Here is a 24136-nt window from a genome sequence, read left to right on the forward strand (position 1 = left end):
GGTCTCCCCAGAGCACAGCAGAGGGGCAGGATCCCCTCCCTGAGCTGCTGCTCACACTCTGGGGGTGCACCCAGCACACGGGGGGGGTTCTGGGCTCAAGCACACACTGAAGCCAGGTCATGGAGAGCTTCTCCTCCCCCAACACCCCAAGTCCTTCTCCTCAGGCTGCTCCATCCAGTCTCCCCCAGCCTGTGTTTGTGCTGGGATTGCTGACCCAGGGGCGGGACCTTGCCCTTGGCCTTGTTGGACTCCATGAGGTCCACACAGGCCCATATTACATTTGTTTTAACAATACTTAGTGATTCGTGAGACTTCTTAGTCTTGAGCTGAAGGGGTGAAGTGAAAAACACAACAGAAGACATCTGAGTCAGCTGTGTGAAATGATTTATCTGCTGTTCAGTAAACAGGCCCTTACAGACAAAGCAATGTTTTACAGATAGCATATGATGTTATGTGAAATTTATCCAGATCACATGGATTTTCCTGGCTAGCTCTTGCCCAGGCCTACCAGTTTTCTGAAACTTGTTTGGCAACCGTACATTTAATTCTTAATTTCCATTTCTGTGGAGCACAATTCTGTAGACTGGAATAATGAAGAGTTACCAGACTGTTCTCTACTTAGCAAATAGCTGCCAGTGTTCTCTGTGTGCTAACTGTGCACTAAACTCTTTCAGGTGATGCCTTTTTCCTTGACTTCCAAACACTTGGAGCGGTTGAAGAACAACGTCATGATTATTGAAGCATGGAATAAGATGGGAAGCCCTGGCTGTGACAGACTGCTGGGATTAGTGAAGCTGCCTCTGCATCAGTTCTACATCTCTTTCAAGTAAATAGCCTTGTTCTGTAGTTTAGTGGGTTGGGAAATATCCTAAGTGATGTTCAGGGAAAGAAGCTCTTCTTTCTTCTTCTCCCTTCTTCTCCCTTATCTCCTCTCCTCTCCTCTCCTCTCCTCTCCTCTCCTCTCCCACTGTGGGTGTGAATCACACTGCCCTCATACAGAAATACAAGTAAACTGTGAGAAATAAAGACACTGCTGCACCAGGTTTGGTGTCAGTTTGACTTGTGGCCCTATGAAGCATTGAGACTGTAAGAGATAAAAGTGACTGCACAGGAAAATGAGGCATGACATTCCACTGGTGATTTTCCAAGCTTGTGACTGACACAATGATTCTTTTCCTGATTATGCTTGGCATGGATCCCATTGCTAGGGATGCTGTCAGTGTGCACAGCACAGGATAATGACTGTGGTATCAAAAAGGTCTCTAAATTACCTGCTTAAAACTTGTGAATTAAAGGAACTACTGGACAGGAGAGATTCTTTCTAATGGAGAAGATTAATTCATAGTATCATAGAATCATGGAATGGTTTGGGCTGAAGGGACCTTAAAGCTCATCCAGTTCCAACCCCCTGCCATGGGCAGGGACACCTTCCACTAGAGCAGGTTGCTCCAAGCCCCTGTGTCCAACCTGGCCTTGAACACTGCCAGGGATGGAGCATATTTTGGTCAGACTAGTGGTAAGTGAAAATCAGATGGTTCTGGAACTCACTGGCCACTACTTTGGTATTTAATCAGTTATAATTTGTATCATTTTTTCAGGAATCCACTGTAGTTTACTTGTGGTTATCTTCAGTTACTAGAAGTTTTCACATTTCTCTGGGAGACTGTCCCTGTTCCTTTTCTTCCTGCCCAAATCCATCCCCAAAGGTGTCTAACAGCCTCACAAGGGTAATAGTATGGCTACAGTATATTAATAGGAGTCTTGTTCCAGTTCATCCCCTTGCTCACAGATCTCTAGGCTGACTTATACCTATGTTAGCTTTTGGAAAGCTGTATTTTGTCATTGCTGAAAATAGCCTTTTCCATTTGGCAGCTCCTGGATCTGGGCTGTGTGAAGACTTCGTGTACTTGAGCCAAGTTCTGGAGGAATGGAGATAGATTGATTTCTAACTGCATTGAAAGTCCCATCTCAAAATAGCTTTGTGTGATCATGTTCATATTCCAATGGCTCATTCTCACACTGGGAGAACAAACAAAACTTACTTGTTTGATGTGTATTTCTTGTTTTAATCTATTCTAGAGATCCAAAGATTTCCCACCTACTCCTTCAAGCTCAGTATCCCGTGGTGGCTGTGGACAGCTACATGCCAGTGGTGGATGTTTTTACTGGCAGCAGAAGTGGAAGCCTGAGGGTCATTCTGGCAATGGGATCAGCTGATCAAATAGTGGCCCTGCAAAGGTTAAAAACTGAAGAAGGGATGGTACCTCCCATCACACAGAGACCTTCCCACTCTCTGGATCCTCCTCCTACAAGGCCTGTAATGGTAAATTCAGTAAATTCCCATTCTTGCTGTTACGGACATATGAAAAGGATTTTACCAGTGGGTTCCTTAATGGAGCAGTGATCCCCACTCTCATTTGATGCCAATTTTGTTCTGTATCATAGAATCCCAGACTGGGTTGTGTTGAAGAGACCTTAAAGCTCCTCCAGTCCCAACCCCTGCCATGGGCAGGGACACCTTCCACTAGAGCAGGTTGCTCCAAGCCCCTGTGTCCAGCCTGGCCTTGAACACTGCCAGGGATGGGGCAGCCACAGCTTCTCTGGGCACCCTGTGCCAGCGCCTCAGCACCCTCCCAGGGAAGAGCTTCTGCCTCAGAGCTCATTTCAGCCTCCCCTCTGGCAGGTTCAAGCCATTCCCCTTGGCCTGTCCCTACATCCCTTGTCCAAAGCCCCTCTCCAGCTTTCCTGTAGGCCCCCTAATGTCCTCTTGAATGCTGATTCCTAAAGAGTCATCCTTTCCATGTGGATTCCTTTTGTTTTATTAGCACTTAGGCCAAGAAGGGGAAGATCTGCTGGAGCATGTGTTTGAGATCCATGTGGAGAGTGTGAAAGGACTCACACCATTACAGTCCACTGTCTGGGGTGAGGCTGACTGCTACGTACAGTACTACTTCCCAGTTCAAGAGGCTGGTTTGCAAATAGCTGAATTGCTTGAGGATGGTAAGTTTCTCTTATAATTCATCCTAATTTAGAGCATTGCTTCAGTTAAATCTTGTTTAGTAATGATATTTCCACTTAAACGGGTGTGTGATTTCAGAGCTTTCATGCAGCCAGAGCTTGCTGTCCCCAGAAGATCTACACCCAACTGTTCTTGGGTCCATCAGTAAATGAAAAGCCAGCTTTGATTGAGGCAGGTGACAGAGTTCCCAACATAAAAGGATTCCTGGTTTTGAGTCTCTTCACATGGTATCTTTTTGTTAAAGATCCCAGAGGGCTTCCCCAACTCATCCTGCAGAGGACAGATTCACAGGGAGTACTGACACTATATACAGATAACTTCAATGAAGGCTTTACATACAAAGCCTCTCAAGATGCTCAGTTTCATGGATACACCAAGAGAAGACTTGCCTGGTTTAGATGGCTATGATTATAAAGGAGTATTTAAATAATTGCAGTTGGAGAAAAGGATTTAGTGTTGATCTTGAGGGCTTTGAACCACTAACATGTATTTCCTCTGGAAAATACACTCACTATAACATGGTTCCATAGCAACTCCTATGGACTATGTGAGCTTCCAGTCACATTTAACTGTAGTTTTCCACCTGTGCCTTGCAGGTTCATGGGATTGCTTGTAACAGATTTGTGAAGTGAAACTCAGAAGAGCAAGGATTACAAACAGAAAAAGGTTGAAAGCCCAAATACAAGCCCATTTTTAACCACCTCTGCTTGACTTGTAGGCATCAAACTGAAGCCATTCCGCACAGCGACCACTCTGTGTGTCCCTGATCCTGTCTTTAATGATGAGCATCATCATTCTTTGTTGGTTCCGGCTGATATCCCAGTCCAGAGGCTCCTGGTCAGTGCATTTACGGCACCAGGAGTGGCTGGAGGAGGAATCCAGTTTGAAGTCTGGTGCAGGTACAGAATAACATCCTATTCTTTGTAGATGTCACAGCAGTACAAATAGAGACATATCTGGTACTGAAAAATCTCTAGCTTTGGGATGGATATGCAATAACAAGTGAAAGAATGGTGAGCTCATCAACACTTGGTGATGGATATCTGCATTTAAGATTGCATTTAAGACATGTGAGCCTCTATTTTTTCCCCCAAGAGTGCTAATTACTATTCTCTTCTTAACATTTCTTTAGAGTGTGTGCTCGTAGTTTGCTTTCTTCCACTTTGTTATCAGCACAGAGATGTAAAAGTCATGTTTAAATGCTTGGCACATCTGAATTTTAATTTGTAGCACTCTAGCAGTATAATTTCATTGGTTTCAGTTTGTTTTTTATTCCCTAATACAAGTTACTAATTACAAAGAAATACTATAAAATTGGAATCATAGAATAGAATCAAATAAAATAGAATCCCAGAGTGGTTTGTGTTGGAAGGGACCTTAAAGCTCCTCCAGTTCCAACCACCTGCCCGGGGCAGGGACACCTTCCACTAGAGCAGGTTGCTCCAAGCCCCTGTGTCCGACCTGGCCTTGAACACTGCCAGGGATGGGGCAGCCACAGCTTCTCTGGGCACCCTGTGCCAGCGCCTCAGCACCCTCCCAGGGAAGAGCTTCTGCACAAGAGACCATCTCAATCTCCCCTCTGTCAGGTTCAAGCCATTCCCCCTCATTTATTGTTTCATTTTGTGTAAATTCATTTACTTGAGCTACTCCTTAACTATCAGGAGCCCAACTAGTGTTTGAAGACACTCAAGTTAAAATTCACTTACATGCAGTTGTGACAGAAATGATGATCATTTTGTCATCATCAAAACACCATGACTCGTGCTGCTTCTTTGTGTCTTACCAGGTATTATTACCCAAATGTCAGAGACCAGGTGGTTGCCAAAGGGACCTTGCCTTTGTCACGGCTCTGTGCCATGGTCACTATGCAGCACCGTGAAGAAATAGGGATACAGACTTTTAATCTTCCATTGGTCCCTCGGACTGATTCCTCAGAGGAATTTCATCTGAGGTCTTCAGGTAAGGAAGACTTGTGGGGTTTCAGTCTATATGATAAAACGACGCTCACTAGAGCTAAGCCTGGGATTGGCACCCCAGTGTTTGAGGCACAGTGTGCTAAGGAAGTCCTTCAGTCTGCTCTCTGGGTGCAGGTAAAGGATGGTGATCCACTCAGCAGCAAAGACACAAAGGTTGTTGATTAGAAACTACAAAAGCATCTAAATCTTCCCTCTTCTGGTTTAAAGCACATCCCCAAAAAACCTGTGCCAGGGTCTCACTACTCCCACAGTAAAGACCTTTTTCGTATATCCAACCTGAATCTCCCCTGTTTCAGTTTGAACCCATCACCCCTTGTCCTGTCACTCCAGTCCCTGATGAAGGTCCCTCCCCAGCATCCTTGTAGCCCCCTTCAGACACTGAAGCTGCTCTGAGGTCTCCAGCAGCTTCTCTTCTCCAGACTGAACAGCCCCAATGTTCTCAGCCTGGCTCCACACGGGAGGTGCGTGGCCTTCTCTGGGCTTGCTCCAACAGCTCCATGTCCTTCTGATGCTGAGGACACCAGAACTGCACCAGTGCTGCAAGTGGGGTCTCAGCAGAGCAGAGCAGAGGGGCAGGATCCCCTCCCTGACCTGCTGCTCACACTCCTGTTGATGCAGCCCAGGATACAATTGGCTTTCTTTTTTTGCAGTAATAAAGTAAGTTCTGTATGAAGAGATACAACTAAGTCTCGATTATATTGGATGTAACTCTATCAAAAGCTGACCATTTCCTTCCTTTCTTTCATTTCATCCAGGCTTGCTGGATGTGAGTGTGCGATACCAACGATCCATGAGGACAGCAGCAGGAGGAGCTGCTCGAGCTGTTTCTCTTGCTGTACAGATACACAGAGCAGCTGGTTTGCAAGCAGCAGCGAGGTAAAGCCTGAGTCAAAAAGGAAAGGGTTTTTTTCTCTTAAAATAGCTTTATCAGGAGGCAGCAGGCTGAGACATTAGATAAGAACAAATTGGAATTGGCCAACTTCCCCTCTGCAGAGCCTGAGATTCAAACTGGGTTCTCATCAGAAGTGAAAATAACTTTATAAAGAACATCAGTGGTTATTTTTGTCCCTGAGCTGCAGTACAGTGTGATAGCACTCGTTCTGCAGAAGGATGGAGATTGGAAGGGCACATTTTTCTACATTTCCACCTTTTTCTAAACCAAAGGCTGATATAAAAATTGACTGATACAAAATGATACCTATTTGGGCACTGGATCTGGGTGTTACTGATTTAAGAGCTGATGGAGATTGGTTTCTGTGAAAACATCAATAAATTATTTAGTAAGTGAAACATGTTCCATTTCACCAGAAGGCTGCTGCTCAAAGTGCGTGGTATGACCTGAACTGAGTTCCAATACGTGATTTTCAAGAATTAAGAAAGGGCTAAAAGAGGAGTAAATTCCATAAGGGATGGGTGGCTCCTGTCATTCTAGAGCAGTGCTCACTGACCCTTTCTCCATGTTGCTGAGCTCCTGATCCATCTTAATTCCCGTAGGCTGGTTGAGGCTCACTGCCATATGGTGCTTGAAGCAGTAAAGAAAGCGGAGCTGCTGCGAGGGCTGGAGCAGCTCTGCTCTGGAGCCAGGCTGAGAGAGCTGGGCTGGGGCAGCTGGAGAAGAGAAGGCTCCTGAAGGGGACACCTTAGAGCAACTCCAGTGCCTAAAGGGGCTCCAGGAAACCTGGAGAGGGGCTTTGGACAAGGGATGTAGGGACAGGCCAAGGGGAATGGCTTGAACCTGCCAGAGGGGAGATTGAGAGGAGCTCTGAGGCAGAAGCTCTTCCCTGTGAGGGTGCTGAGGCGCTGGCACAGGGTGCCCAGAGAAGCTGTGGCTGCCCCATCCCTGGCAGTGTTCAAGGGCAGGTTGGACACAGGGGCTTGGAGCAACCTGCTCTAGTGGAAGGTGTCCCTGCCCGGGGCAGAGGTTGGAACTGGAGGAGCTTTAAGGTCTCTTCAACCGAAACCACTCTGGGATTCTGTGACCTAAGTAATACCCAACTCTGTTTTACTAGTAAATAATTCCCTCTGCTGGTTTCACTTCCTTTTGCTTGTCAGTACTAGACTGTAAAAATAATTTGGCTTGGCCTTTTGCTTCCTTCTAGGACAGGTGCTTGTACAGTTACCCACAGCTTTATCGGCAGTAGGGGATATTTTTAAGGTGCTGAGTCCTTTCTTAACCACTTTGGTCTCAAATCTTGACAATGATAAGAACACAGACACCAGTGATGGATCTTGTGATAGTTACTTTCACCATTTCATATCTGTTTCTTGTATGTTCAGATGACAGAAAAACAGTGAGAGATAAATCACAGTGAGATCCCACATCGGTGTTGACTTAAAATATCCACTGTTTTGTTCCATGAAGACCTGAAACCTTTGCTTTAATTGCATTAGTTCCCAGATTCCTTGTACATTATATTAATTCCCTTTCTTCTTTTCTCTTTCCATCCTAAATGAAGAGCTGTGGCACAAAAGAACCCTTCCTTCCAGTACTACGCAGGTGTGGGAGTCAATGCTTATGTCTCTGTGCACCTCTCCTTCCTCCCTGAGGCAGAGAGACGCCACACACGAGCTGTGGCTTGTACCTTCTGCCCTGAGTTTGAGCATCACTTGGAGTTTCCCTGTAACCTCATCATTCAGAAGAGCAGTGGAGAAGCCTCTTCTCTGGGGGAACTCTTGCAGTCTGCTGATGTCATCTTCTCTATCTACCATCAGAGCACCAAGTCAGGTAAGAGGGAACTTACCTTCATCACAAGGACTGAATTCTGTTGGAGAGTCATAGAATCACAGAATGGTTTGGGTTGGAAGGGCTTAAAGCTCATCCAGTTCCAACACCCTGCCAGGATCTTTAAGGTCCTTCCAACACAAACCATTCTATGATTCTATAAATAGTCTCTCTTCTAAACTAAAATGAAGGGGACTGGATCACACCTTCCAGTACCTAAAGGGGTCTTATAAGAAATTTTTGCAAGAGCCTGTAGGGACAGGCCAAGGGGAATGGCTTGAACCTGCCAGAGGGGAGACTGAGATGAGCTCTGAGGCAGAAGCTCTTCCCTGTGAGGGTGCTGAGGTGCTGGCACAGGGTGCCCAGAGAAGCTGTGGCTGCCCCATCCCTGGCAGTGTTCAAGGGCAGGTTGGACACAGGGGCTTGGAGCAACCTGCTCTAGTGGAAGGTGTCCCTGCCCGGGGCAGGGGTTGGAGCTGGAGGAGCTTTAAGGTCCCTTCAACACAAACCTTTTTGTGTATCTGTGATGGAAATATTCCCTAAAAGTTTCTCCATATTCAGTGCTCATGGAACATGTATTTCCTCCTGAATGTGCACTGGCAATGCCAAAGGACAGGTTTTGGTCATAGCATTGTTTCTCACTGATTATGGCCTGGTAAGTCCTGAGTAATTTGCTTTGACTTTTGTTCCTTTTCAGCTGACATCTTGCTGTTGAGGTGATCCAGCTCGCTTGCAAAGGAGATACTGGCTCAATCACTTCAAATCTTGTTATCCAGTTTGATGTATTTACACAATTATTTCTTTTCCAGGCACTGACAGATTGGCACCACGGACATCAAGAGATTGTCTTCTTGGGACAGTCACAATTCCAACCAGAGACCTGCTGAGAAGAAGATCAGGTAATACAACAGTGTCATGCTGCTGACAGCCTGCGTAAATGCTCTTGTGATTTCTTAAAACAATTTTCATTCTGATTTGGGGTTTTTGTTGGGTTTTGGGTTTTTTTTTAAGGTCAGAGTTCTTTCAGACATTGCACATGTTGTCTTCAAAAATCCTGTGTTAGAGGACTTACATGAAAGTTGTTGTTTGAAGATCTGGTTTTAGGATGAAGGATGTATAGTAGCTTAATCATAGAATCCCAGACTGGGTTGTGTTGGAAGGGTCCTTAAAGCTCCTCCAGCTCCAACCCCTGCCCCGGGCAGGGACACCTTCCACTACAGCAGGTTGCTCCAAGCCCCTGTGTCCAACCTGGCCTTGAACACTGCCAGGGATGGGGCAGCCACAGCTTCTCTGGGCACCCTGTGCCAGCGCCTCAGCACCCTCCCAGGGAAGAGCTTCTGCCTCAGAGCTCATCTCAATGTCCCCTCTGGCAGGTTCAAGCCATTCCCCTTGGCCTGTCCCTCCATCCCTTGTCCAAAGCCCCTCTCCAGGTTTCCTGGAGCCCCTTTAGGCCCTGGAGCTGCTCTAAGGTGTCCCCTTGAGGAGCCTTCTCTTCTCCAGCTGCCCCAGCCCAGCTCTCCCAGCCTGGCTCCATAGGAGAATGAGTATTCTGAAGCTATCATTAAGAAATTTCACCCCATCCCAGCTAAACCTGGCACACCTCATTAGGATCTTACTCAGTGCTGGTTATATTTTCTACCTTAAGATGAAAAGTCCAAGAGTTGTAGTATTCAGTGGATGACCAATGATTGCTTTTCAGATGTCAAAGCTGGAAACAGAGGATTAGATCAGTTAGGAAGCAGGAGGATTAATGTTTTTAAACTGATTTAAAATACCTTCCCTATGGAGTGTTAGTTTGTGATGAGTATGTCTTGTAATAATGGTGGTTTCATTATTGACTTGGTTATTTCTACTTAGTTTCAGTATAGTACTCATTATCTCCAACATGAAATTTGGGGGTTATTTTTCATGGGAAGAGAGGAGGAAAGCAATGAGGATGCCTAATTTTATAACTGGAGATTTGTGGGATATAGTTTCATTGTAAAATGAGTATCATTAATGAAATAGAGAGGAAAATACCTTTGGGATCACAACTGCTTCTGAGGTCTCACAATTTGCTGCTGTTTCAGGTGAGAAATGACTTGCCAAATGCCATGTTTCACAAGAACAAACAGTTCAAGGACTGGTCCTTGACTAACGACCAGAGAGTGGAAAATTCTTCACTGATATTTTCCAGGAGGTTGGATAAGTCTAATTTTGATCTCTTTTTCCTGAAGGTATTTCAGGCTGGTACCCAGTTACCCTGTCTGAAGATGTCATGCCTCCTCACTGCACAAACATCATGCAGGCCATCGTGGGAGGACTGGAACTCTCTGTCACCTTTGCTCATCAGGATGACAGGGAGCGTGTTTTGGAAGCTGCTAAGCTCTTGGGGTGGAACAGTGAAGAGATCCATGAGGAGAGCATGGATGACAGTGATGAGTGGCAGCAGAGTGCCCAGCCAGTGACTGTGACCATCTCAACCCCAAGAGTATGGCTGGCCCTCCATTGCAGGCCAGACACACCTAAACAAAAGCACTTATTGCTACCTCAGGTATAAACTATATAACCAGGAAGCCACTTGGACTGTGCTTAAGAGGCCAAACTTGAGTGATGACACCAAGAATGTTACAATAAACTTCAGGAAACCAAACAAGGTGATGCTCAGGAGGAGCCATGGGCTGCTTTGGTTCTTCAGAGAGGAGAAATTAGAAATCCAGGTGTGGTGGGCCTATGGGAAAGAAAATGATGTGGAAAGACCACTTGATACAGATCGTCTCATTGGATCTGCCTATGTTGACCTTGCAGCATTAGCAGAGAGGTCAAGGAAAACAATAAGTGTCAGTGGTAAGTTCCTGAAGAACACTGTTGTGTTTCATCCCTCTGCTGATGTTTTAGTTCAGTTACTTCTCTGGCACTTTAAGAAAAACATGTTCAGTTCTGTCCTGTATACACCACAGAATCCCAGAGTGGTTTGGGTTGAAGGGCCCTTAAAGCTCGTCCAGCTCCAACCCCTGCCCCGGGCAGGGACACCTTCCTCTAGACCAGGTTGCTCCAAGCCCCTGTGTCCAACCTGGCCTTGAACACTGCCAGGGATGGGGTCTCTCCTGTGGTGAACTCTCACAAGTTTTCCAGGATCCTCTTTGTCCTTTGCCTTGCTTACCTGGTTGTTTGTGGATTCCCTTGCAGGGGTTTATCCACTGTTCAGGTGCAACGCTGCAAACCTAGCAGGAGCTGCTCTTCGTGTTCACATCGTCCTTTCTACCACTTCTGCTCTGCCCAGCAGACTTCACTGTGCTGAGGAATACAGCAGCAGTGAAGATGAAGGCACAGAGAAAGCCCCTGCTCTGAGCCAACAGGTCTCTGAAAATCACAGTCAGAAACTGGATGTTGTAAGTTCAGAAACCACTGATGACAAACCACAAGAAGACAGCGTGGGGCTGATGGAAAATACAGTTGCTGTCAACATCCTTGTGGAAAGAGCAATGCATCTGAGTTTAAAAGGTAACATCACCACCTCCAAAGGTGTATTTCTCTTTTATTCTTCCGGGGATCTGTTCAGAACCGGTACCTACTCCAGCACAGTGAAGGGATGAGATGTGTTTTGAACTTGGCTACATAGTGCTGCAACCCCAGGAGCATTGATGGCATGCTCTTGGTGTAAAGTACAGGGGAAGCAGGTTAAACTCTTCAGCCTATCTCTATCAGTAAAATGATGCTTCAAGGGCTGGAGCAGCTCTGCTCTGGAGCCAGGCTGAGAGAGCTGGGCTGGGGCAGCTGGGGAAGAGAAGGCTCCTGAAGGGGACACCTTAGAGCAGCTCCAGGGCCTAAAGGGGCTCCAGGAAACCTGGAGAGGGGCTTTGGACAAGGGATGGAGGGACAGGCCAAGGGGAATGGCTTGAACCTGCCAGAGGGGAGATTGAGATGAGCTCTGAGGCAGAAGCTCTTCCCTGGGAGGGTGCTGAGGCGCTGGCACAGGGTGCCCAGAGAAGCTGTGGCTGCCCCATCCCTGGCAGTGTTCAAGGCCAGGTTGGACACAGGGGCTTGGAGCAACCTGCTCTAGTGGAAGGTGTCCCTGCCCGGGGCAGGGGTTGGAGCTGGAGGAGCTTTAAGATCCCTTCAACCCAAACTAGTCTATGTTCCTATGTAAATCCAAGTTATAAATAATACAATGCTCATTGTTGCAGATAACAGCTGAATTCTGAAGTGAAGCTTTGTGTTAGTAACTTCACCCCAAGACACTCCTATCTCCAAGGCTCTTCCAAATTTGCATTCCTAGCGTATAATCAGTGTGTAAAGCTGCACTGCTCGTGGTGTCTGGAGACTGCCAGGCACAGCAGTGAGGAATGGCAACGAAGGGCAGAGCAGCCTGAGCTCAGCCAGCCTTGACACACTGCTTCCTGCTCTGCAGAGTGGGAATTACAGTTGGGTGCCTCATCACTGTGCTGAGGGGCACCAAAGAATTGCTCTTTGCTTTTAAATTCATGCAAAGTGTATTAAAATATTCCATCCTAGGAGGATGTTTGGTTCAAGATGTGCACTGATGTAACACACTTGGTGAATTTGGGGTTTGGAGGCTTTTGGTTTTCCCCTCAATTTACAGTCTAGAGATGAATCTCTTTGTTTAAGATGAGTTAAACCCTTTTAAATACATCGTGTGCTCTCCCCTCACCTTGGGCACCTCCAGCACTGCAGGACTCAATCACTTCGTGTTTGCTCAGCACTTGGAGTGAGCTGATCTTGTTTGGGCCATTGCACACTACCTAAATACAAATAGGAATAAGGAACTGACCTGAGGTGAGTTTACTGGAAATGTCTCTTAAGATTAACTGTTTCACAGTCTGGGTGATACACAGGAAAGGAACACTCAGCGTTTATGGTGTGAGAGAATCATACAATCGTGGAATGGTTTGGGTTCCTGGAGCCCCTTTAGGCCCTGGAGCTGCTCTAAGGTGTCTCCTTCAGGAGCCTTCTCTTCTCCAGCTGCCCCAGCCCAGCTCTCTCAGCCTGGCTCCAGAGCAGAGCTGCTCCAGCCCTCGCAGCAGCTCCGGGGCCTCCTCTGTTGGAGCTTTGCTCCAACAGCTCCACAGCCTTCTTATGTTGGGATTAAGTCAACTGTTAAGTCAAAATGCCTTTTGTAACACTGAGTGTTTTCTATTTTTGCAGCTAGGATTGCCGAATTCTATGGCCCAGCATGAAGGATAGATCAAGCACTGGAACAGGGTCTTGTGGAGTGGGGTTTTATTCCAAGCTTTGCTTCTTAGTCCTCAGATGATCAAATGGTTTTCCTCTTTCTTCCTTGAATATTCCAGTTTCTGCTGTATAAACGGTTCATGTAATATTTATTCCTATCATAAATGCAAAGTATTTTCAGCTCCATCAATGAAAAGCAGTAATTCCTAGATGGTGGATTTCTTTGTTAATACTGTGCTTTTAATTGCTGAACTGCCTTTAGGTATTTATTATTAATAACAAAGCTGTATTTAATTCTGTGTAATTTTAGGGAGTCCTTTGACAGAACGTGAAGTAACAGCCCCCAGTAGCTGTGTGTCATTTGCTGTTGCTGGTGCAGATGCTCCAGTAACCACGTCAGTAATAGAAAATACAGACTCACCAGTGTGGGACTTTCAGCAAGAAGCAAGGTAAGTGCTGTGGGCTCACACAGACACATTTTGGATGTGACAGCCAGGTTAGGTGTGAAAAGGACATAGCCATTAGGACATAGCCATTAGTACTGGCCTGTACTCTCAGCTAAAAATGCTTGTTCCCATGTTTTACAATCACCATATATTCGTATTGGGCAAAAAGTTGTTTGAGGAGGCTTAGTCTTACAGCTGGTGTGAGGAAGGACAGTTTGATCATAGAATGATAGAATGGTTTGGGTTGAAGGGACCTTAAAGCTCCTCCAGCTCCCACCCCTGCCCCGGGCAGGGACACCTTCCACTAGAGCAGGTTGCTCCAAGCCCCTGTGTCCAACCTGGCCTTGAACTCTGCCAGGGATGGGGCAGCCACAGCTTCTCTGGGCACCCTGTGCCAGCGCCTCAGCACCCTCACAGGGAAGAGCTTCTGCCTCAGAGCTCACCTCAATCTCCCCTCTGGCAGGTTCAAGCCATTCCCCTTGGCCTGTCCCTCCATCCCTTGTCCAAAGCCCCTCTCCAGGTCTCCTGGAGCCCCTTTAGGCCCTGGAGCTGCTCTAAGGTGTCCCCTTCAGGAGCCTTCTCTTCTCCAGCTGCCCCAGCCCAGCTCTCTCAGCCTGGCTCCAGAGCAGAGCTGCTCCAGCCCTCGCAGCAGCTCCTCACCCAACACCCCAAGTCCTTCTCCTCAGGCTGCTCCATCCAGTCTCCCCCAGCCTGTGTTTGTGCTGGGATTGCCCCAACCCACGGGCAGGACCTTGCCCTTGGCCTTGTTGAACTCCATGAGGTTCACATGGTCCCACCTCTGCAGCCTGTCCAGGTCCCTCTGGATCCCATCCCTTCCCTCCAGCTCAGTGTCATCAGCAAATGTTCTAAGGGTGCTTGATCCCACTGCCCATGTCACCAACAAAGATGTTGAACAGTGCTGGTGCCAATGGCTGTGTTGTATTTTGCCTTAAGACCTTGGGCAGGTCAGTCTGTTTCCACCCATCAGTAGTTTCCTTGTCTGGTGTAAGGAGCTGCTAATTGCTGAAGGACTCCTGGGAAGGTTAAGTAAGACCTGATCCAATTTATTGGCTTTTTCTGTATATTTTACTCTGTTTTGTGCTTAGAAATTATGCCTTGGTTTGGGACCAGAGCTTTTAAGTTTGGATTCACTGATGAAACTTTGTATATTGGGAAGTTAGGTGTCCCTTTCAGCCATGGCTTCCTCTGCAGGCACCTCCACATTGTGAGTCACTTGACCTGTGTTAGAGACCCAGCTCTGGACAAAATTCCCCAAGGATGCCTGTTTCTTTCCAGTGTCTGCCAAAATAGTGCAAAAAAATTAAAATCTGAGCCTAAATTAGAGCAGATGAATTGACCTTTCCATGGAACCTCATCAGATCCAGTTATACATGGTAATGCTCACTCCTGACCCCATGTTTGTGACCCTGTGCCTTCTCCTGTGTTCCTACACCAGATTTTAAACTCATCCAAAGCAGCAGCCAAAGGCATTTTCTGAACAAGGTGGAACAAGTCTGTTACAGGCAGCAAGAAGCAAAGTGAATTCATTTTGACAGTCACAGATACATAGCAGTGCCTGCACAGGAGCAGGGGTTTCTGCCTGACTCCTCAGCTGGGTTTTGGCTTTAGGGAATTTGTGCTATGAAGATTAAGCCATTGAAAGACACTGAGAGCTGAAGTTCAAGTGTTTAGTTTCAGAGTTTGCTTATGCTCAGAGTCAATCCTCTGTTGCTTCAGGCAACTTAAAAGCTGTTGTATGTTTGACACTTCATTTTCAGTTGTTTCTTTTCCACAGATCAACTTCAAATGTTGCAGCTTTGCTGTCACTGTGTGATTCACTCAGGAGATAAACTGTGTTTCCATTTCTTCGTGGGTTTATTGTCCTATCTTATAAATTTACAAGAGTAAAGAAAGGGAAGTACTCCTTGAATAAGCAAAAGCCCAAACCATGTGAAGATAGTTATGTTTTTGAGGGCTCAATAGCTTGGGGGTCTGTTGTGGTCCTTCCCCACCATCAGCCCAGAAACAGTCTGATTTGTCTGGGTAGATACAATGGCATTGAACCTTCAGAGGCATTTTACTGTATTTGTTCTTTTTCCTTCTTTGTATAAAATGAGTTTTGTGCTTAACAGGTTATCCAAAGAGCTTCTGCTGGATCCACAGCAAACCTTGGTCTTCAAAGTGTGGCATAAAGCAGGTACAGTTTGTAGGGCAGTATTGAGAGGAGTGTCCTTTCTGCATCCCAGACTTGTATTCATAGAATCATAGAATGGTTTCCCCTCCCTGAGCTGCTGCTCATGTTCTGGGGGTGCACCCAGCACACGGGGGGGTTCTGGGCTCAAGCACACACTGAAGCCGGGTCATGGGGAGCTTCTCCTCACCCAACACCCCAAGTCCTTCTCAGGCTGCTCCATCCAGTCTCCCCCAGCCTGTGTCTGTGCTGGGATTGCCCCAACCCAGGGGCAGAACCTTGCCCTTCGCCTTGTTGAACTCCATGAGGTCCACATGGTCCCACCTCTCCAGCCTGGTTGTCCCTTTGGATCCCATCCCTTCCCTCCAGCGTGTCAACTTCCGTGACGTGTCTTTCCCTGCTAAGTCCAGGCATGTTTCAGGGGCTGTATAACTGATGCTGAGCATTCCTGAAGATGTTTTGTTTACATGCATGTCAAATTCATACGTGGCTTATGTTGTTCTTCTCCAGAGACTGAACGAGTGATAGGGTTTGCATCAGTGGACCTGTCTCCTCTCCTTTCTGGCTTCCAGCTCGTGTGCGGGTGGTACAATATCACAGACTTCAGTGGACAGTGCCGAGGGCAGATCAAAGTAGCAGTTTCCCCTCTTCAAAACCTAGCTCATCTCAAAGAGGAGAGGCAGGCAAGGATCTGGAGCCAGCCACCGAGTTCTGCAGTATGTGCTTCAGTTTCCTCCCTGTGCATCTCTGATCAGATTCCTCAGCAGCAGCACTCACTGTGCTGATGAGCAAACAGCAAATCCACAGCCCTGTCATGGATCAGTCCCTGTAAACCTACCAGAAACACTTAATTCCTTAAGGCTCCTGCTGTATGTTGCCATGGTAGCTGCAGGCCAACACTCCTTGCAGCACTCATTCAACCCTAAGTCATGAACAACTCCAAAGGCTTCATTCTGTTGTCATTTCATAGGTGTTTGTGGTGTTCTTTTTATTGTTAGGAGAATATTCTGTGGGTTTGGATGTCTGAGAGCCTGGTGTTGTTCTGTTTGCTGCTTTGGGTTGCAACTAATGCCCAAAACACTATAAATTCAGCCTTTCTTTGGTTAGGAAATGTCTAATTTGGCAAAAATCTTGGTTTTCTGGAAGATTTGCCATTTCTTGTGGGTTTTTTATTCTCTAGTTGCACTGGGGGGTGATAATACACGTGTAAGGGAGCCTCTACACCCTATTTACTATCGGTTTACTCCTCACTAGTGTGGATGGAATTGACAATGTTTCTGAAATGAGAGTGTTGTGAAATGGTGCTTTGGCTCAGTGCTGGAAAATCCTGTGGAAATTTAAAGCTATTAAGAAGCCTTCAGGTTTTCTTTGTTACCTCAGGAAGATACTACTTTATTTTCTCTATTTTCTTGTCGTGGAAGGCTCATGCACAATGTTCCTCTTTATTCTAGGTGAAGGCCAGCATTCCAACGTTTCCCAGTAATGCTGCAAGCTTTTCCAAGCAGATCAATACCTTGTCAAAGGAAGCCAGTGCTCCGACTCAAGAGCGGTAAGTCCATTGGCTATCCAAGAATTTGATTACTGTAAGAGCTCTAAAATCAACCTCTCTGAACCCTGTTGGCTCTCCTGAAAAAGCACCAAACCCTGACAAAGGTCTTTCCCTGTGTTTAGGCTTAAAGATTATACCAAATTCCCTTTACCAGTGTGAGGGTGGCCCAGGGGATTGCAGTCCTGGGAGAGGTTCCTTACTACAAACCCAGATGTGCTTTTGCTTTTAATTGATATTTCCCCATTTGTTTCACTTTCACCCTTGTACAAAAGGATATAAACTATTCCATTGCTAAAACTGGCAGGTGCTTCTTTCAGAAGCCTACAGGCCCTTGTCCAAAGCCCCTCTCCAGGTTTCCTGGAGCCCCTTTAGGCCCTGGAGCTGCTCTAAGGTGTCCCCTTGAGGAGCCTTCTCTTCTCCAGCTGCCCCAGCCCAGCTCTCTCAGCCTGGCTCCAGAGCAGAGCTGCTCCAGCCCTCGCAGCAGCTCCGGGGCCTCCTCTGGCCTCGCTCCAGCAGCTCCACGTCCCTCTTGTGCTGTTCCCCAGAGCTGGATCAGGGCTGCAGGGGGGGTCTCCCCAGAGCACAGCAGAGGGGCAGGATCCCCTCCCTGAGCTGCTGCTCACGCTCTGGGGGTGCATTTCACTGACGCTGGATATTCACCACTGGCAGATTTTTCACCATGAGAGATTTCAGGCTGGTTTCTGTTGTTACACACAGGCCTGGTCCCCACAGAACTACTGCCCCTGGGACACACAGAGCCCGGCACGAGGAGCACATGCAGAACGTGCGCAGGTTCCACGAATCCCTGCAGCAAGCGGAGGGGAACGCGCATCGGGCGGCGAAGATGGACTCATTGTCACTGTCATCACGTGCTGCTCTTCTCACTGCTCTCAGGTAAAGCACAGCTACAGCTACAGGGTGATCAAAGCATTAGGTTTGCAAAGCCCCTCTCCAGGTCTCCTGGAGCCCCTTTAGGCACTGGAGCTGCTCTAAGGTGTCCCCTTCAGGAGCCTTCTCTTCCCCAAGCTGAACCAGCCCAAATATCATTAAATATATGCCAAATATATCATAAAATCAGTAATGTCCTTAGATCTTAATCAAGTAGAAATCCTCTCTCAATTAGTATTCTTGTCTTTGTGACTTCAGTTGAAAGATCATCTCAAATCTAACTCCTTTGATTAAGTAAGTTTAGAACAAGATCTTTTTTGTATCTTCCAGCCTAAGTTTCATGCTATTTGGGCATTTGTTCTTGAGTTTATCCTGTCAACCTCAGCATTTACCTACTGATCTCCTTTTCAGTAATAACCATTAAACTTCCATTTGCATATTTACATGCTGTTGACTGGAATGATACAAATAGAACCACTCTGCCACAGCCTTTTTTTTTTGCCTTTTACCAAATTCGTTCCCTCTAATTACAGGAAAAACTTGAGTGAGCTGGATGAAGTGCAAAGATACTTCAATCAGAAGCTGAGCAGGTCTTTTCCTGACTTCAGTTATGGGAACACATCCAAACCAAGTCATGAAAAGCAGGAGAGTGATCATCAGGGTTCAGTGAGCAGAGAAGTGGATCCCAGTGGATGCCATCTTTTGGAAAGATCTAGTCAGTTGGTGTCTCAGGTCAGCAGCCTCATCAGTGGTAAGTTGTCACTTGGTTTAGAGTTTGTTGTCAGGGGCTGCCTTAAAGGATCTTCAAATATTCTATGTATTCAGGACCAGTTCCTGGTGTTGGTGATCAGTGTGTGTTGGTCCAGTGGGAGAAGGCTTTGGAGAGACTTCCAAACCCCTCTCAGAAATGACAATGTTCAACTGAAACATTGAGAAAGACGATTCGGTGGGAGTTAAGGCCCTCTCCACATGGCCTGGACTCTGCTTGAATTTCAATGTCTGTTCAGTAGGAAAGGGGAGGTCTTGTGGAAAAATGATCATCACAGCAAGGGCTGGAGCAGCTCTGCTCTGGAGCCAGGCTGAGAGAGCTGGGCTGGGGCAGCTGGAGAAGAGAAGGCTCCTGAAGGGGACACCTTAGAGCAGCTCCAGGGCCTAAAGGGGCTCCAGGAAACCTGGAGAGGGGCTTTGGACAAGGGATGTAGGGACAGGCCAAGGGGAATGGCTTGAACCTGCCAGAGGGGAGATTGAGATGAGCTCTGAGGCAGAAGCTCTTCCCTGGGAGGGTGCTGAGGCGCTGGCACAGGGTACCCAGAGAAGCTGTGGCTGCCCCATCCCTGGCAGTGTTCAAGGGCAGGTTGGACACAGGGGCTTGGAGCAACCTGCTCTAGTGGAAGGTGTCCCTGCCCGGGGCAGGGGTTGGAGCTGGAGGAGCTTTAAGCTCCCTTCAACCCAATCCAGTCTGTGTTATCTAAGAAATTACTAAGATCTGCTAACGAGGAACCAAAAATAGGTGATTGTGGCTTTTTAAAGAATGTCAAATCCCCAGAGATTTCCAGGATTCCATAGATGTTATTAATGTTGAGGCTACTGCTCCAATCACATTTTCCCAGAAGCTGTGTTAGGAGCACAGACAGCTCTTTCTTCTCAGGTTTTTACAGTTTTACCACTACATCTGAGCATCAGTCATAGAATCACAGAATGATAGAATGGTTTGGGCTGGAATGAGTGAATTTCTGTTCTTCAAATACTGAATTAACATTTGTCTGTATTTTGATTTGGTAAATTGAGCTGAAAGCTGGAGAATATCAGTAGGAGCTGTGTCTTCTGGGCATAAAACTAGGGAAGCTGTGAGAGGACAAGGTGGTAATTCCTCTCTCCTTTCTGTGTGGTCTGAACTGTCCAAACTGGTGTCAGCCACTCCGAGCAACAGGTATTTTTTCCACTGGTTTAGGTGTACTCTGTATATCAGAGTATTTTCACTGTCCACTTTTTTCCTGTACATGGTTGTAGGTATTTCTAGTTATTTCCCAGTAATTTAATCCTGAACATTGCCTTTTTTCTTTAGGTTTCTGTCCTTCTCTGGGCCTTGTCAGTGATATAGGGAGCAGAACGTGATCCCTTAGCAGAGTGTCTGACAAAGCTGTGCAGGTTTAATTCAAAACCATTCTGTCATACATGATTTTCTGCAGAAAGCCCAAATAAATCAGACTAAAAGTGAACTGTTGTTCTGTGCATTTACTGATGCTGTTTTCTGTTTATCAGACTTACAGACTATCACTAAAACCAGTAAAGAATCTTCTCATGTGCATCAAGACAGCAGCAGAAAGCTGGATGCTACACATGTACCGAGCCAGAGGGATGATGAAGCTGGACCTGAAGTGTGTCAAGGCCAACTTGAGTTGGACTCCTCCAGCATTTGCAGTGATACACAACAGCCATGCTCTTTTGGGAGACCTGTGTTTGATAGACACATGTTGCATGAGCTTCTAGACCAAGCTGTCCCTGAGGGGGAGCATCCTTTGCCAAGGGGCTGTATCCAAGAAGATGAAGGTGCTTTTGCTGTCCAGCCACACAGTGAAGAAGAATATGAAGAAGATGTTATAGAACCACGAACTCTTAATGAAATAACAACCATGACAGACAAAACTAGTCCCTGGTCCAGTGTGCTGTCTGATGGGGAGCAGGGGGCTGACCAGCAGCCCACAGACTTGAGGCCTGAAGATCAGCACTCGGTGGATACCGATTGTTTCCGAAGAGGAAGCAGCAGACGGAGCAGCACCTTCTCCAGCATACTCCAAGGTGACAACCAAAGCATGCTCACCACCTTTAGCTCGTGCATTAGCCTCCACGCAGATGGGAGCAGTCCTTGGGCACTAGCAGAAGGCTTTCAAAGCTTGAATAGAGGCACGGAAGCAAGCAAGAAGGAGCTGTTTCAGCCTGCTCAGTTACCAGAGGTGCATCAGCCAGCCAATGGCCCTGAAGAAGGTGGAAACTCTCATAGGGATAGAGCAATTAATGCTAAATCTTTAGAGCAAAATGTAGAGTTTCAAGCAGCCTCCAAGGAACAACTTGCATTTCCAGATGTTGGGTTCACCAACCCAAAAACCACAGAAAGAGAGAAAAAGGAGGAAGAGGGTGAGGTTGTAAATGAAGATCATCAAGACAAGGAAGAAAGTGGTTCTGATGAGATCTGTATTAAGAGTGTATCAGCCCAAGCAGGCTCGGAAGGAAACGGTGAAAGCTTTTCTGATGCCAGTAGTGAAGACCCACTGGAAGAGTCAGAAAAGACTGTCAAACCCAAGCTTGTTTTGTATCCTTCTTTTCTTACACACACACATTGCATCCAAGGAAAAATACAGTATGGGGAGCTCTTCCCTGGGGAATGAGATGTGGTGACCTGGGAAGGTGTCAGAAGGCCCTGTTATGTCGTGTTTCAAAACATGTAGTTATGACAGTGTTCAAGGCCAGGTTGGACACAGGGGCTTGGAGCAACCTGCTTTAGAGGAAGGTGTCCCTGCCCGGGGCAGGGGGTGGAGCTGGATGATGTTAAGGTCCTTTCCAACCCAAACCATTCCATGGTTCTATGACTTCCTTGCAATTTGTCACCAATATCCATGAGAGTTATTTCATTTTGGGTAGTTTCACCCTGTCTTCTTGCTTTTCTTCCCCATGTTGTTTTTCTCCATGGCTTACAGCTCTTGTGTTTCTTCTATATTAATGTAGTTTATTTTGCTCTTTCCCACATTTCTTGCACAGATCCCAAATCTCACATTCAGTTTCACTAAGTTGTGTTGGAATTTTTGCAGGATGAAGCACTTTACACTTGTGTGAGGCAAGTTGGTGCCCCATGCTCTGCGAGGCCAGGTGGGAGAACCACATGTTCAGCATGATAGAAGATGGATTGAAATGAATAAGACTCAACATCTGGGGGGCATTAACAGCTGTTACAGTGGGGCTTATTCCACATCTGCAGCTCCAGTGGGGCTCTGTGCAACTAACTACATGCTGACAGAGGTTGTTCCTTAACTGTTCTGCTCAGATCTGATCCTGTTGTTGTTCCCAATTTCTTCCTTCCACCCCAGCAGATGGAAGCCACCATGAGACTGCTCAGCATTTCTTCTCATCCTTCCATAGCTCCAGAAGTAAGTATGGAACATCCTTTCCTTTCTTGTGCTAGTTCAGCAGAGTCCATTCATTAAAGCAGGAACAAAAGTACGTGTCAGCACTCAGGGTAGAGGTGATGGCTTCCAAATCATGCCAAGGAGAATCTTTCTGATACCTCTTCTGTCTGTGAGAATCATTTCCAGCTGGAACTGGGGGAGCTTTAAGCTCCTCTAACCCAAACCACTCTGGGATTCTATGATTTCAAGGACACAATCTGTAACTTGTCATTACAACTCTAAGTTGTATCTTTTAGTTCAGGATGAAACGAGGGAGTTTGTGGCAAGAGCCTCTCCTTGAGGGGCATCAAGTAACATTTCTTCAACAGAGGGAACAGTAGAATACTTGGAGTGATTGTTCCTCATACAGGGAAGCTGTTGGTTGCTTTTCCTGTTCTGTAGTTGGTTTTACATGCATCAACACTTACTTAAAGCAAGGGGGTTGTTACTCAGTTGTTTTGAGGTCCTCGTGCTCTTCATTTCCAGCCCCAGCTCTGTGATGGGTGCTGCAGCAGTTGGCCTGTCTGTTTACTACTCCCAGAATACATGATGTGTTGGTTCCCCTCCTCATGACCTATGAAACACGTGCTTTAAGGAACAATTATGTCATTGGGAACAGCTTGCTTGATTAAAGAGCACAGAAACAGGCAGGATCTGATAGCTCTGAAGTAATGGAAACTATTTCAGATCAATAAACATGTTTACAGCTCAGGTAAAATACCTGACTTCTTGCTGATTTGTGTTGTAAAAACAGTTGTTTTTCCTGATTTACCTTATATTATCTTTTCCTAAAGCTTTTGGAAATGTTCCTTAGGGAAATAGCGACCTTTATCAGAGGAGACTTGGGCACAGTATGCTTCAAGGATCCTAAGATGTATTTGATGATAACAGCCAGTCTGCAGCATGTCTTACTCAGTGCATGCTTTCCATGCTGTGCCTGACTATTTTGGATGAAAGCAGCAGCAGAACCTCAGCTGTTTTTCTCCTTTGGAATGTCCTTCAAATTCTCTGTGTTTGCTTCTATTCACCACTGATTGCCCCATCCCCTCTGCCTTCTTGTCATCCCCCTGCTTCTGAGTTTTGCTTTCTCCACAGTCTTAGCTCCAGTTCTTCCAGGTCTTCCTGAGCATCTGCAAATCATCACTCAAACCCATGGATTAATATTAATACCAGCACTGCTTTGAATTTCCCCTACTGCAGTGCTAAGCTTAGTGGCTGGAAACACACTCCTGAAAGTGAGTAATAATGAGGGAGAATATTAGGAAGGCACTATTTGGGTATAGCTGACCTTAACCCAGCTTCATTCCAGGATTAGCTACACCTAATCCTTCACTGTAGCACTTGCAGGGGACTGTTAAGACAGGACTCAGTTGTGTTGTGCACAGCACATCCCATCAGAAATCAAGCACCCTGGATGGAGAATGAGTTTGTGTCTTAAACTGACAGTAAAATAGAGTTCAGGAAAACTGCTTTCTCTTAGTTTTGTTCTGAATTAGCTCTAAGAACCTCAGTTCCTAAATCTGGGTTGGTTTCTGCACAGCTCAGCACGCACCGAGCATGACGGCAAGGCTGAAATTGGAGCTGTTGTTGCCTGAAGAGCTGCAGTCCCCTCACTCACGTGGCAGCTGGCAAACTTCTCTCCTGGCCTTCCAGTGCTCCTGCCAGCTCCCCCTGTCTTGTCTGACTCCAGCTTTCCCTGTCTTCCTCCTCAAAATGAGGAAGAAGTGGTGAGAAGGGGAGGTGGATGTCAAAGGCTGCAAGGGATCTGGGAAGGTGCAGCAGCTCCAGCCTGGATGCTGTGGTCACCTTCTGGAGACCTCAGTTTTGCAGAGCCTCATGAAATCTTGCCTTTTTGGACCTTTTTTCTCTATTACATCACACTCAGGCTTCCAGTTCTTGAGCTCCTTCCCAGCTCTCCCCTGCCACACTGGTCACCCACTGTCCTGTCTGAGCCACCTACCCAGGGGCAGCTCCTGCTGCTGTTCAGGTTCAGCCGCACGTTCTGACTTTTCC

The 24136-nt window shown here is 46.7% G+C and overlaps 1 protein-coding gene across 1 annotated transcript in view; it reads left to right on the top strand.

Annotated features, from left to right (window-relative positions):
• C2CD3 (C2 calcium-dependent domain containing 3) overlaps positions 1–24136 on the top strand; it is a gene marked incomplete at its 5' end in the record, with an annotated part of 36271 nt that overhangs the window by 7504 nt on the left and 4631 nt on the right. The window contains 19 exon segments of the mRNA XM_010024986.1: positions 675–826; positions 2080–2323; positions 2826–3000; positions 3738–3918; positions 4806–4978; positions 5751–5871; positions 7452–7720; positions 8527–8616; positions 9934–10207; positions 10209–10543; positions 10886–11200; positions 13200–13338; positions 15468–15532; positions 16037–16242; positions 16978–17075; positions 17793–17969; positions 18497–18714; positions 20226–21273; positions 22003–22105. Coding sequence (XP_010023288.1) covers positions 675–826; positions 2080–2323; positions 2826–3000; positions 3738–3918; positions 4806–4978; positions 5751–5871; positions 7452–7720; positions 8527–8616; positions 9934–10207; positions 10209–10543; positions 10886–11200; positions 13200–13338; positions 15468–15532; positions 16037–16242; positions 16978–17075; positions 17793–17969; positions 18497–18714; positions 20226–21273; positions 22003–22105 — 4383 coding nt within the window.

This window comes from Nestor notabilis, unplaced genomic scaffold (genome assembly GCF_000696875.1).
Source record: "Nestor notabilis isolate BGI_N333 unplaced genomic scaffold, ASM69687v1 scaffold14202, whole genome shotgun sequence".
Lineage (NCBI taxonomy): Eukaryota > Metazoa > Chordata > Aves > Psittaciformes > Psittacidae > Nestor > Nestor notabilis.